Here is a 14,999-nt window from a genome sequence, read left to right on the forward strand (position 1 = left end):
TTCTTATGGGAAACTGTAAAACCTTGCCATACACCCATAGTATTTTCTGTCTCTATCTCTCTTACTAAGGAGAGGACTTTCAGGGATAAATGCAGACCCATTAGCAGAGAGCCTCACTATTCTTGCATGTGTCAAAGGAGGTCCAATTAATAAGGTGAAAGTACTGACCTTGTTATTTGGTGAAGTGTGTTTAACTAGTATGATGAGACTATTAAGTACATTCTGGCTCACCAGACCTCTAGAGGCAAGCTGGAAGATGTCTTTGTTGCAGTACTGATGTTTAAATACCTGTTCACTTCACCTGCTCGAAATATTCTCTGTGCTCTCTGGAATTAAATCCTGTTGACAAATATAAAATTGTCAGTGGGCATTCTGTTGAAATATGACGAAGAAAGTAAAGTGGAACTAGTACCTACTAGGGATAGGAGTGGTCATTGTAAGTTGTTCTCTTAGCAGCTTTCTTGGCAGAAGTGAGTAATGGAGTAAAGTAAATAATTGTAATGGAGTGCTAGCACAGCAAGAAAATCATTTCAGGTCACTGTACATGGACATTGTGATTTTTGTGATTTTATAAATCAAGGAATTTAAATATGTCTCGTTATTAGGCACTACCTAGCTTTTGACGAGGTAGTAGTATTTCCATAAAATTGTCATTTTTAGAATCTAAATTGAAGTGTAATTTTGGCAAAATTTCTTAATTCCTTTGTACACCTGACTGCTGTGTACTACAATTCCTTAATCACTTTTTACTTCAAAGGTATTTCATGATTAGCTAGGATAATTTAAGTATCTGTTTTAATTTTAAATGCCATGTTCATGTTAAGAATGTCTTTGAAACACTGATGTTCTCACAGACTCTGTGTTGATTTAAAGGTCGGTTGTCAGAAAGAATGATCAAATGTCCTGGGAGATGGGGTTCATAATCTATTCCCATGGTTATCACAGTATAAAGCAGAAAAGAACAAAATGACCAAACCAATAAAACACATCAAAAAGTGTCACTGTGTCAGCACCTGTGGTTCCAATAACCCCCTTATTTGTATGAGTCTATATCTCACAGCATGTGAGCTGGCGTGTTCAGGTGCACCATACAACTTTGCACAACACAAGAGCATAGTGACCTTCTCAGCTGCTTGCTGTCTTATTTTTCTTTGTTGGAGGTGGATCGAATGAAGCAGCGAAAGATTGATAGATCCATAAATTCTCACTGTCTTTCCTCTGTCCTCCACCTTGATGGGGGGAAAAATTGCATTAACAGTAATTGGAAAAGGGTCACTGGCTGGGCAAAGGAGATGGAGAGATGGAGAGAGGCTCGGGGTGAGGATAGAAAGAAATGTACGTCGCTTTGGAGAAAAGCATCTGCTAAATGAATAAATGTAAATGTAAGACTTATTTTTCTGTGCCTCTGCTCACCAGCATATATACTCTGGAGCAGCAGGCAGCCTCACTCTCCCAGCTCACCTGTGGTTGGGAACACAAACACAGCGTCTCCATCTGTTCCATCATTTGCACTTGTGAAAGAAGAGGTGGACATGTCCTCATGCGCAGTGAGGAGCTCTGATGATCACAGTTATGGGCAAATTAGACAGGAATAGAATGGGGCTTGTGGGTTTGACACAGAATCAGCTTGGATTCACACTACGATCTACCTAGCGTTCTGTCGGACTGGCTTCCTTTTGGTACCCAACAGATTGAGACTAAAGACGCGAGGCCGAAAGACATGCCTGCATTTGCCTTTTCTCTCTTCTGCTGTGTAAGGTGATAAGCCTTCACTTCTCCTCCTTTGCTTGGCTGGGATTCTGTCACTCTTCACTCAGCAGCTAGGCTATTTGTTTGAGTTACAATGGGTTGGAGTCTGACATAAATAGAGAGACAGTATATGAATAATGGCAATGTGCAAAATAATAAGTGTGTATGCTTGTGCTGCTGTTTTTTTTTTTTTGTCTCTAGAAAGTTTCCTGCACGACATTTTTTCAGTACTCTCAGTACAACGTAAAATAGCTAGCACATAATTCTTGAGCTTGTATAAAGCTGAACAAATGACATTTGCAGAAATTTAAAATTAATGATTTTCTATTACCAGACACTTTAAACAAAGCTATTAGACAAATATCCGCTGCAAAAGTGAAGGCCTAGGCTGTGCTTTCAAAATAATTATAATCAATTTAACTAACATTGGCATGAAATTCCAGACTTGTTGAAAAGTGAGGTTGGCAACTCCAGAACCCTGCCTACCAGATCCACCTTTTGAAATCCTTCTGTGTAATTACAATTTAAACAGTTGGCCATTCCTGGTGTGGAACCTATGAGAAGAAATGAAAATGAAATTGCTCCACTTTCTTTGCATGTACTTTAATGGTGGAAAGACATGGGTTCAAAATTATTTAAGGTTAACAAGAAGTCTTCAAGGAGCAACTGTGTAAACTCCTTATTTACGAATATTTTCTTAAAATCGTCTGTTCTTTTAAAGAACTGCACGCATAAGTAGTGATTTTGTTGTGTGTTGGCTTCTGTACATCCAGAACGGTAAATCTTGCTTTAGTATAACCACCATATGAAAATGATGATTAGGAAGGAAATAATTTTATTCTTCAGAAGTTATAGCTCTGAGATGCCATTATTAATGATGTTAGGTATTGATGTAATGCACAGAAAATCAAGTTTGAATGTCTGTTGGTTAAATCTTGGTTTTGTGCTGAAATTAGTAGTAACTGTGGAAAATGCAATGTTGCCAGTGCTAATAGCTGCGTACTCTTCAGCATCATCCTTGTCCACTGGTAGAGTATGCTGGAATGAGGAAGCCAGGAGATGTCAGGAAGATGCTTCTTCCAGCAGTATCTCAGAGCTTTGGGGTTCTCAGGAATATCGCCTCTAGTGCTCAGTTCACCGCGATATTGCACTCGCTGTTCTAAGTTTTTTGTTCAACGTAAGACAATATCTTCTTTCAGGTAACGTACGCTGTAAACTGTATGTTATTCCACACTTTCCTTGTAGAACATATAACTCTTTGATAGCAGTGCGAACATGTCAGATCACCCTGACCGGATAAGCAGTTCCACAGTGGGTGGATAGCTGAATTGTGTATTGTGTGTGAATGTGTTTACCTTGTCTTATTGATTCTCTCTGACTGTTCACACAGTCTCCATGATAGACAGGATGTTAAGGGTGTAGGATGCATTTTCAAATTCATATCCTTGTAATCTGCTTGCATTGTTCACCTTGGACATCATACTGTATAGTCCCTTGCAGGAAATCTATTAGAGGACAGGTGGCAACCAGCTGCAAGCAGGTGTCTGACGGACCAGTACCTTCACTTGTCCAGCAGCTGCTCATGAGAGAGCAAACATTCCAGCTGTGATCCGCACGTGTACTCAGGCACCCTCTGCTTGGGGGGAAGCAGTTTAAGTTATCATCACCATTCATATGGATCTGCTCTATTGCTTAGGGGCTATAACGATGATTCAACATTCTGCATTGAATCTTGTTCCCATTCTCATCAGGCTCTCTGATTTGTTGTTTCTTCGATGTTTTAATGTTTTCCCTCGGGAATTTTGAATGCTTTTCGGAAATTTGCGCCTTTTGCTATTAGTGTAGCCATGTGCAGCCTCGTGTTGTCACGTGAACATCTACCTTATCGGGTGGAGCTGCATATGATTTCATTGTACACAGGGACTGGAGGAAACTTTTCCTTCTCCTATTATAAAATGAATAATCTGCAAATACTGCTGCGGTTTTCATTCTCTTTCCTGATACATTTTTCCATTTCTCTTTTCTGTGTCTAGAATACTCAGTCTACACAAATCTCTAAACCTGTACAGATTTCTCAGCAGTTGATGAATATTGGTATTTCTGTTTATTATGTCCGTGTATTCCTTTCGATTCCTTTCCTTTATCAGGTCATGTTCAATCCATTCACTGCGGCTTAAGTTGCTGTGTAAAATCTGAAAAAGCACTTTGCAAATTTCCATATAATATCTTTTTAAATTTATAGTTTTTATTTGCATAGTAAGTTTATCTGAATTTAGTTGTTGAATACGCTGCTGGGTTTCTGCTTTAAGTAAATCACGTTTTTTTTGTTTACTACAAATAAAAAAAATATTTCAAGTTATTTTTAGTGATATTTTATACCTTCGTGCCAGTCCATTTTTTCTTTTTCAGATTTCTCATGTAAATCTTTATCATGTTGTATATATCTTAAGTTACTGTTTTTACACTCTTACTCTACTTTTCAAAACATACCAACCCTCCATCATCCTTATAAGATTTCTGTGGGGGAAAAAAAAAACAATTATTTATTATTTAAATAATCCTCAGTTATCCCTTCCTTTCTTTCCCACCCTCTCCTTATTTACATCTGTCCCACTCTCTCTGTTTGCATCTCTAGGAATGAAGATGCAATCAATCAGATGGCAGTACCACCTTTTCCTGCTCCCCTACCCTCACTCTCATTCAGTGAAGTATGTTCTTAAGTCCTCCTTAGTATCTCAACAGCATAAGCATTTAAACTCAAAAAAAGAAACATTTCTTGCTAACTGACCCCACAAAACAGAACATTGCACACAAATCGGAAATCAGAATTTACACAGTGGGCTTTGTTTTCAGTGTGAAATACAGTTTTTGCTGATCTCTGGCTGGAGTAAAAATAGGTGGATGCTCCAGCTCATAAATCAGATATGTCTCTAGAGTAACAGACATTTTTATGCATTTCTTTACAAGCAAGAGTGCTGATTGATGGTTGGATCCTTTACTGTAGTGGTCACTCATCATTTCAGCAGAAATTGTACTTAAGTTGATAAATAGATGGTTCTCTTGTCATAATGTCCTTCAGCCCCACCAAAACACTGGAGCCATGTCGACTCCCACAGACAATCCACAAGCTTCACAGGACCTGTCACTCACAAGGAACCTTCCACAGACAACTCCTGTGAAGGTAAACATTTTCTGGGCTCCAGAAAATCTGTCCGCATTCAAGCACATAGGGGAATGTGGTGGGTTGCTGGGATGCTCACTGAGGTGGAGAGAAAGAAGATATGCATCAAAGCGCCTCAGTGTTTCCTCAGCAAAAACATAATGTTGTATTGAGTAGGAAGCTGATCTGCTTCTCCCCTTCACCAGGAGAAGACCAATGTGGAACCAGGGGTGAGCACTGAGGTCTCTCCCAAGGATTCAGCCTGTAAGAGCCTCAGTGATGGAGAGACTGCATCAAAGGTAAGGTCCTCAGAAACACAGGTCATTGAGCAGAGTTTCTCCCACTGCTTATCACACTTTTGCTTGTGTATCTTGGCCACCTCACCTTCTTTTGTTTGGTCTCACAGAAGCTGAAGTCATCTGAAAAAGGGGTGGAATCTACAGCTGAGCCTCCTGCAAAGGAAGCCCTTAAGCAGGTGAGCTGCTTGTAAACAGAAGGGCAAAAGGGCTTTAAAGATAGGGCTGCTATGGCTGTATAGTCTGGCTTTCTGTGCTACATGGGTCAATGACAACATTCAAAGGTAAGTTTCTAAATCATTAAACAGAATTTGGGAAGAAAGCTAGCACTGCGTTTCAGGTTTCAACTCCAGAGCTGGATATTTCTAACTTTGAAGTATTTAATGAGAATTTAAGCCTTGGATTGGGATGTACTGTACAGTGACTCTCTGCTGTCTTCTGTTTCAGATAACCAGCACCATTCCTAAAAACTTAAAGAGCCTCAACAAGCTGCCTTTAGACCATGCCACACCTCCTCCAGCTGCTCCTCCAGCACCTGCTCTTGCCATGTCTTGCACGAGCCCAGAGTTTGAGTACTGCAGTCGAGGTGCGGGACAGCATTAGGGCCCTGCACATTTCTCAGGATGGTGTTGTATGAGGCGCTGGAGCACTGAACAACTAACTGCCTCAGTACTCATGGAAGTTACCTGGTGCAGAAGAACTCATTACAAAGGAGCGTAATAAATCACAGCGTTGCAAATCTCTGCTTGTAGTGCAGCAGAACATAGGATTAAAAAATCAATGCAGAAGGCAGCCCAGCCCAACAGTGTAAAAACACCACAGCGGTGTTATAAGTGACAGATGGGTTCATTATTTACTCTCTAGACATTCTCTTTGTTTCTTATCCACCTTTCTGGTGCTCTGTTAACACAGCAAAAAGCTTATTCCTGCTACGCTGGATTCTAATGATGCATAACTCAACAGTGCCCAATTATTTTGCGTGTCCTGAATCTTTCACATTCTTATAATTGTCTCTTGTCAGATCCAGCCACCTGTCCCATCGTTCCTGGTCAAGAAACAGTCATTGAGATCTCCAAGGGCCGCTCAGGGCTGGGCCTGAGTATTGTTGGAGGACGGGATACACAGTTGGTGAGCGGTGTCTCAATTACTATATTCCCTCCCGTGTCCTTGTTACAGCGACACCTCCACCGTGATGTCTTCAGAGCTCTGTGAAATAAATCTTCATGTTATAGGCACACCTCAGTTTTTGCTTTGCTGCTCACCTAGTACTTTATGGAATTCTTACTTTCAGGATGATTGGTTGAAAGATAGCTGACTGTTTCACAGTGGTCTTCAATTATACCACTCATAACGCAACACACATCAAAAATATGTTTTGCCACATCAAATCAGGTCGACTGGCATTGAATGATTGTGTGATGGATGTTATAGGTGATATCCCTGTGTAATTGTGCTATGGGACATACTGTTTCTCCCCAGTAAAGACTTTGTATAGTGATAGAGCTGGGCATGCATATTCAGCAAGGATGTTTGTTATAACGGCACTTTGAGAATTGTGTTGGGTGTTGAAGCAAGTTCTTTAAACCGTATGTCACAGTTAGGGCAACAGAAGTAGAAATTTACTCTTCCAGTGTTTGTGCCCGGAGGCTTGGTCAGTGCGTTTATGAACGCAGCAGAGACTTGTGTCTCGGTCCATCTGAGATGAGCGCTTGCATAAGGCAGCACTGAGCGGTGCTTGGCGATGACCCTAGGCAGCTCTGCGTCAGCCCCACATTTGCTGGCCCCACTCCGACCCTCAGTTGCTCTCGTTTACCATGTCTGTGTTTTACTACGTGAGCATAAGAATGGATCAGTGCTCATTTGCAAGGAAACATGACTTTCATTGTCTGAATATAACAGATTACATCATGAGTCACAACACTCTTGTATTCTAAATGTAAAAAAGGCACAGACAACACAAAAGCAAATTTAAGAATAATAGATAAGGAATTAATACGCTGTATTGGTAAATAACATTTTCAGCAGATTTAATTATTGTTTTAGTATGAGTTGCTGTGATATTACTTAGAGAAATTAAACAGTGCTGGAGGCTCTTAATGCTCTGTTCGTACTGTGTTGCAGCATCAATTTCTTGTCTAAGATTGCACATAGTAATGTCTTGTTTTGTGTGTTGTTGTGCAAAGTATGGATTTATACAGCTCACCCCAACTTTTCATTTCTCTTCTATTTATTCATCCCAAGTTTTGTTTAAAATTGCCCCAAACATAATGGAAGGCACGCTATGAAAAAGATGAAAAGTTGAGTAGGTCTACATTCTTTTCATTTATTTAGGTTATGTCAATCCACCTTAACAACATATTTTGTTATTTCTTATGAGGAAAAATATCCCCACCATATATTTTTCCGCTCTAAGTTAGCATTTTATGTTTGTGTTACATTTACGTTTACATTTATTCATTTAACAGGTGCTTGTGTCATAAAGCGAGAACCCTCTGCACCCTCCTTCAGTTTTTGGGAATTCATTTCATTTATGTGAAAGTGAGGACAGAAGTGATTCGTTTTCATTTTAATTAGCTCCATTGCCTAGTTAAGTCCTAGCAATGCTCTGAAAACAGCTTTGTGCTTTTATACATTTGGCTTTTCAGGTGAGATGGAACAGCTGCTGCTGCTGGAGACAAGTGGTTAACTTGGAATGGCTTTGATAATTCAAGTTAAAGCAGGTGTCAAATAAAAATGTACACACTGGTGGAGTGTCTGGGCATTGATGATGCTTTCCATATACAGATTCAGCATCTTCAGACAACTTGGGACTAATATAGTTTCTTAGCTGAAACATATTGCGTGGTATAATTGTATTTTGTGCCACCTATCAAGGTCTATTTATGACCATGCTTTGTGTCTTCTGTACCTTTAGGCTCCTGTTTCACCTTAACAAACTCCTCTCTCCATCTGAATGTGGCGTCTGTTCTTCTTTCCTTTGTGTTTGTCAGCATCAACGTTTTGCAGCTTTCTTGGTGCATGTAGACAAAGGACAGGAGTTTGACCTTAAAATCCCTTTAGATTTTTAGGTGACGCAGATGCCCAGATAAGTAAATTGATCTTGAGACACTTTGAAAGGCAGGGTATTGAATGACTACCCTTGAGCTGCAGTATTGATGGGAGGGCACCGCTCTAATGTAACTGCACTTTATAACCGGAGATTTCCCCTCGTTTCTGAAGATTGTGGCAGAGAGGCAATGGGGTCAGAGATCTTATTAACTAAAGCACTCGCTTTGGAGAGTGATGACTTGTGCTCTGTATTGCTCTGTCACTAAATATGAGAGTGATAAGATACACTGGCTCGGTGCCAAGTACAAACAAGGCGAGTTTAGGGGGCGCTAATGAACTCACAAAAATCATGTTTCTCACCCATACTCACATAGGAAAGAAAATGTCACTCCATGCAACCCAAAGGTCTCTGTACTGTCTGTACCACAGTGGAGGTGATGGAATCATGGGTGATGATTAAAAAAATTGTGGTACATTAAAACAAAAATTGTATGCAGGTTTATCTGCTCTGAGGATATGATAACTGAGATGACAAACTAGGGAACGAGACCTTGTGTGCTGCATTTTATAGGCTCCTTATTTTACTTTTAGTATCAGTGAGCTGTAGAACAGCTGTAATATTTGTAGCAGGTGCCAAGTGCCAAATGAGTTTGAAAAGATGTGAATCTGTTCGGAAATTGGGGGGTGCAGTGGCTCAGCAGGTTTGGCCAGTGCCTGCTGTGTGGCGGGTCTGGGGTTCGAGCCCTGCTTGGGGTGCCTTGTGACAAACTGGCGTCCTGTCCTGGGTGTGTCCCCTCCCCCTTGGCCTCGCGCCCTGTGTTGCTGGGTAAGGGTCCGGCTCGCCACGACCCCACTCGGGACAGGTGGCTGTTGCCAATGGATGGAAGGATGGATGTTCAGAAATTCACTGTTGCATTTATTGGAGTATAATGATGACAAGGACCTTTCAGCCCAAGTATTTTAAAAGCAGCTTTGGGAAAAAATGACCCCTTGAAGTAAGGAAATGGCAGTCTATGTCTTAATAGGCATAGCAATGACATTATTTGGCAAAATCAATGGTAGTGGGATGCACTTTACTTGTCAAAATAACATCCATCTTTTAATTTTGGAAATGACATTAATGGCCATTTCAGGAACAGGCTTCGTAGTTAATTGCTTGTCTGGAAAAATAATGGTTCCTTCAACTGGGAACTGACTGGTCCTATAAAGTTACAGCTCTCTATCACTGCTGATGCCTCTCCAGTCAGACTCTCAAGTACACCATGTGCCACAGAAGCTGCGCTACATTCATCTCACTCACGTTCCTAGGATTACAGGCCACTGGTGCTTTTCCAGATTGTTCAAGAAAAGCAAAGAAAGCTGACGTTGCAGGAACGGTAACTGTGTTTATCCTTTGAAACAGACTAATGACACCACAGAGGTAATGCGCCATCTTCGCTCAGCACTTGCAACTATTTTGTGTTAACCGAGCCTGTTTTTGTCCGCTTTTTTTTTTTTTTTTTTTTTAACTGAATTTATGGAACGTAATTGCATCGTGAAATAAAAGCAGAATTTTTCAGACAAAGATGAAGCCTAACTCTCAGGCTCTAATGGCCTACTGTTGTGTATCTATCTCCCATTCTGCAGGATGCCATTGTGATCCACGAGGTGTACGAGGAGGGCGCTGCAGCTCGTGATGGTCGCCTCTGGGCTGGAGATCAGATCCTCGAGGTGAGACCCAGTAACAGGCACTCTGGATCGAGGCCTCGGCGTAGCGGAAAAGTCATTGCCCGAGCACAGCGCATTCGCCTAAGCTCTAAAGTCCTGGATGATCTGCCTGACCGCTCTCTAGTCTGATCAGCGGAGGGGAAAATGGAATAGTGTTCCCTTTGCCTTGATCTTGTAGCAAAGTGCTTTGTTAGGGCTCCTAATGCAACTGAAGCTGATGCAACATCGCCCTCTCCTGTGCATGGATAATAATACAGTTCCCGAGTGCTACATGCCTTTCCCTGCCCCGGTGTTTGTGGCAGGTGAATGGTGTGGACCTGCGGGGCGCGGTGCACGAGGACGCTATCGCAGCACTCAGACAGACCCCAGCCAAGGTGCGCCTGATGGTTCTGCGGGACGAGAGCCAGTACCGTGACGAGGAGAACCTGGACGCGTTCCGAGTGGAGCTGCAGAAGAAGGCCGGCCGCGGCTTGGGCCTCAGCATCGTGGGCAAGCGGTCAGTCCTGGGCCTCAGAATTTTGCCTCCAAGGCTACTAACCGTTTCCATGTCTGCTGTAGAAAGGACCAAACAACTTGTTTCATGACAGGCCATGTGACCGTAGCTGTAACTATGCTCAAGTTAATTGCGCATAACAAACGGAGTGAACGCTAGTGTTGTGGTTTAGAAAATGACCAAAAAAGACAAAGCTTGAACTGATTAGTTCACAGCTGTCCCTTAAGGTGTATTTAAAACCAATACATTTTGATTGAAACCTTTGCATTTTAATTTGTCTGTTGCAATTTGTAGATATGCAACCAATGTAATAGTAAGTAGCGGAGAAACATGTCCTATAGCACTAAGGACTGAAGCTCTGATATCGTGCATCTCCGACTATACGGCCTTCTCTGTCACACACTGGTCCCAAGTGCAGGAGTGATGGAAAAACACCGAGTATCAGAATGGAACAGCACTGATTACGTAATCCTCTGACCTCCACAGTTATGCAGACATACAAGTCATTCTTCTTCTTCGAGGGTTCTCATTCGTTGAACATTTCCTGCCAACTTCTCGTGTTTTTGATGTTGTCAGTTGCAGTAAAATATGTGCTTACTGGAATTCCCTTTATATTTTTGTTTTTCATTCTCTTCCCTGCCCTTCTGCTCTCTCCCAGTAATGGCACAGGCGTGTTTATCTCCGAGGTGGTGAAGGGTGGGGCGGCCGACCTCGATGGCCGCCTCATGCAAGGAGACCAGATCCTGTCAGTAAATGGAGAGGACATGAGGCAGGCATCACAGGAGACTGTGGCAGCCATTCTCAAGGTGCGCAGAGGGAGGTTCCTTCCCTGACATGCAGCACTAGCTGTCCTCCTCTTAAGGTGCTGTCATTAACAGTGCTTGGATAAGCCTGTTTCCCTATGAGTGCCACCAGGTGGCGCTATTGCCACAGACATTTCTGGGGACTCCCTGAAATCAGTGACAATGAACATCTCAACCATCTGTGAATTGCTGTATGAAATAAAACTTGAATAAATGAACGAGCTTTGTTCAGAACTCCTTCGTAACATGCAGGTGCATAGTCTGCAGCTGAGGGTTATACCTGAAAGTATTTGCTAAAATTATGAAGTTTTAGTTCAACAGTCATTTGTAAGAGAAAAGATAAACAATTATTGCGTCTTCCGTTTTCCATGTTAATCTTGGAGTCGGGTGAGTAATTTCTAATTTGCAGGTGTCACTGACAGTGCTATGGCCGCCAGCTTTGTTCGAAATCCAATTTTATTTTTCTGGCGTTTCCAGTTCACCACAACCTCGTGTGAAACCCATAGCAGTGAGTTTTATCTTCACTATTAATGATGCTTTTTTTATTATTTGACTTTGTAATACTGTCACTTTGCAGTGTTGTTTCACTGCTTCAGTGTTACCATTAAATTAGCTAGGACACACATCAGGAGGTTGTTGGTTCCAAACTCGTGCGGTCATGAGAACACTGTCTTCACTACAAGCAGGACTACAAGCAGGTGTTCAAAAGTGTGAAACTGTAAACTGTATTAGTATAATTATAATGCCTCTTGTTTTCCAGTTGAGGTGTTTACTTCGGCGTGTTTTATTAAAAGTAATTGTATATTAGACATTTTGCACCTAAAAAACTCTCAAGGTCAAAGAATAAGCTCATCCGTAATGTCATATTATGCACGGATAAGGGTGGGAAAACTGCAGCGGTTTTGACTGTGAGATTTGCTTTTCAGGTAGATTTTCCCAGGTATTTTTAGCAGTTATTAGAACCTGCTGGAGAGACAGAAGAAGCTGGGGTCCTAGTGGTGCATTAAAGTTGTATGTAACGCTAAACGGCAAGTAACTGGATGAGGAGTTCTGAGTCATTTTTCTGCACGTTAGACACAGCACAGTGCGAAAACAATTTTATGTGTCCAATTTTATAGTCAGTTTTGGGAAACACAAATTCCAGCTGAAAATATGGATTTGTCAACAGCACAATGCTACTGGATTGCAGACAACCTGTACTGCGGGTTGCGGCAAGGTCCTACATGGTTGAAATTCTGTTGTCTCTGGGGGCTGTGATGGAGTATTCTGCCACAGCAGGTATGGGAGGAACATGCATCACAATACCTCGGTTGAGGTCTGTCAGCCGACCTACTGATGCCCGCAGTGATAACTTTCACCATGAGTGCCAGCACTGCGTTAGGCAAGTGGCACTATAGGAGAAGGGCTGGGATGGTGGTGACCCTGCTGTGTACTCTTCTCCTCGCAGTGTGCCCGGGGAATGGTCCTCCTCGAACTGGGCCGGCTGAAGGCAGCCTCGTGGATGTCCTCCCGACGCAACTCCCAGGGAAGCCAGGTTCGTAAGTGCAGCCCGGGCAGGCCTTGCCCCTTCAAAGGTTAGCACGCAGGGTGCACTGAGATGTTTCCGTGTCTCCGTTGTGTGGCCCCTCCTTCCAGATGAGCCACGCAAGTGCCAACAGCTCTGTTGCTACAGCGCCCCTCCCTGGGACCCAAGCGCCTGCTTCTCAGCTCCTCAACAATAGCAGAAGACCTACAGCGGAGCTCCCTAGCAAGAGCACAGGTCATGCATCCCTCTCAAATCTTTCCTCACTGGCCATACACTAGCTCTGCAGTAATCCACAGCTCTCACCCAAGACTGTAAGTCTAATTGTGTGGAACATCATGTACGCTGCCGTGCACAGATAAAGCTTACAATAAGGCTGCTACTAATCATAGGCAAAGGAGTATTTGTTAGGAAAGAAATTCAGAGTAAATGTGCAGCAAAAAGGTTTTTATGTTTGTCCTCAAAGAAGAGGGATTGGCCGGCTCTGTTGCGGCACGGCCTTGACAGCTCTGTCATATCTCTGTCTGTCCTTGTAGGGGCTGACACAGGGATGCGCTCCGTGGAGATTACACGGGTACTGAAGGCTCTTATCGTCTTAATTCTTGCTGCTGATATCGTTAGGGTGTGATTACTGCTCCCTTTGAGCACATTTATGTCTTCATTGTGGATCGGTCTTGAAGGTGTTTTCCTCAAGACCGATGCAGTTCTTTTTTTTTTTTTACTGGGGTCACCAGGCATCCAAAGCTTGGTGATGAATGGCTGCTCTTTACTCATCTCTGTTGAACTCTTGCCACAACACCTTACCTAAGTACTCGTGTATTGTGCTGTGTTAGATTTACTGTAACACATATGGACTTTTTATATTTGATTTGATGTACCTTGCAAAGCTCTGTTCTGCCTTCAACTGGTTACCTGTTTTGCACGCTCACATTTATTCTACTTGCATCTTCTTGTACTCATGGTTTATTCATATACAGGTATTCCCTGTTATACGGGCCTGATTTGTTCCTGAAAATGGTTAATATACCAAGAGTCAGTAAAGTAAGAGATCGTTCTCCCATTATTTTCAATGGGGGAAAGAATGGGTGCGATCCTAGACTTTACGGACATGCCCAACTATTTCCACAGACATCCTACGAACCCTTGAAAACAGTCTCAAGAAACAGTGATCAAAACATGAGGATAAGATATTAAATATAATACGAAGGAAATTAACAAAGACTAAATTAGGGCAGAAATTTTCTTTTTTTTTCCCCACTAAACTGCTGTGCCATAAGTACATGTAAACATACGAAAGACAGATGTACAGTACGTTTACATTTCTTCATTTAACAGACTCTTTAAGCATCGCACATCTCAGAAAAAGATAGAAAGAGTGCATTACATCAACTGAAAGAGATTTGGGTGCAGACATGTCATTCCAGAGTACAGTTAATTTGTCTCAAGCTACCATATGAACAAGTGTGGATCACGAGTAGCAGGCTATAACAATGAATTAAATGAATTATTAAAAATTATTAAACGTAGCAAACATGCACATGTTTATTGAGCGCTTATGAGATTAGGGGAGAAGTGAATCAGAAAGAGGTGGGTTCTGAGACCCTTCTGAAATGTAGATAGGTACATGAACACACACACACACACACACACACACACACACACACACACACACACACACACAGACAGTCAGAAACCGCTTGTCCTGAGCAGGGTCGCGGCGAGCCGGAGCCTAACCCGGCAACACGGTGCAAGGCTGGAGGGGGAGGGGACACACCCAGGACGGGACGCCAGTCTGTCGCAGGGCACCCCAAGCAGAACTCAAACCACAGACCCGCCAGAGAGCAGGACCCAACCAAACCCACTGTACCACCACGCCCCCCCCCCCCCTCAAAAAACAATAAAAAAAGGGGAAAACATTTCTCAAAACTAATAAAGTATTTTGAAAAGTAATGCAAAATTATGATGTTATCATACCTTGTGGAAAAATCTGCACCTGCTTGGCTCATGACTTCTACGTCATCGGGGCAAAGTCTGCCTGAAACAGCGGGGAAAAAAAAAAAACCTAATACCACAAGCAGTTAGTCTGTATACCAAATATGGGTACATTCCATTATACTGAAAATCTGTGAACTGGGAGTCCGTATACCGCGGTATACCTGTATATTGTTTTGGACTAAAGCATGTACTAAAAATGTAGATGAATGTAAGGTATGAGGAGTGT

At 42.4% G+C, this 14,999-nt stretch overlaps 1 protein-coding gene across 4 annotated transcripts in view; it reads left to right on the forward strand.

Annotated features, from left to right (window-relative positions):
- The window catches only part of patj (PATJ crumbs cell polarity complex component), an 87,508-nt gene that overhangs the window by 65,418 nt on the left and 7,091 nt on the right, over window positions 1–14,999 (forward strand). For all 4 annotated transcript variants that reach the window (XM_018726757.2, XM_018726758.2, XM_018726756.2 and 1 more), the window contains exons 32-43: window positions 4,385–4,457; window positions 4,829–4,930; window positions 5,116–5,208; window positions 5,316–5,384; window positions 5,653–5,791; window positions 6,227–6,333; window positions 9,880–9,963; window positions 10,263–10,456; window positions 11,112–11,259; window positions 12,704–12,790; window positions 12,892–13,015; window positions 13,315–13,352. In XM_018726757.2, coding sequence (XP_018582273.1) covers window positions 4,385–4,457; window positions 4,829–4,930; window positions 5,116–5,208; window positions 5,316–5,384; window positions 5,653–5,791; window positions 6,227–6,333; window positions 9,880–9,963; window positions 10,263–10,456; window positions 11,112–11,259; window positions 12,704–12,790; window positions 12,892–13,015; window positions 13,315–13,352 — 1,258 coding nt within the window. The remainder of the gene's footprint in view (window positions 1–4,384; window positions 4,458–4,828; window positions 4,931–5,115; window positions 5,209–5,315; window positions 5,385–5,652; window positions 5,792–6,226; window positions 6,334–9,879; window positions 9,964–10,262; window positions 10,457–11,111; window positions 11,260–12,703; window positions 12,791–12,891; window positions 13,016–13,314; window positions 13,353–14,999) is intronic.

Source organism: Scleropages formosus, chromosome 9 (genome assembly GCF_900964775.1).
Source record: "Scleropages formosus chromosome 9, fSclFor1.1, whole genome shotgun sequence".
Lineage (NCBI taxonomy): Eukaryota > Metazoa > Chordata > Actinopteri > Osteoglossiformes > Osteoglossidae > Scleropages > Scleropages formosus.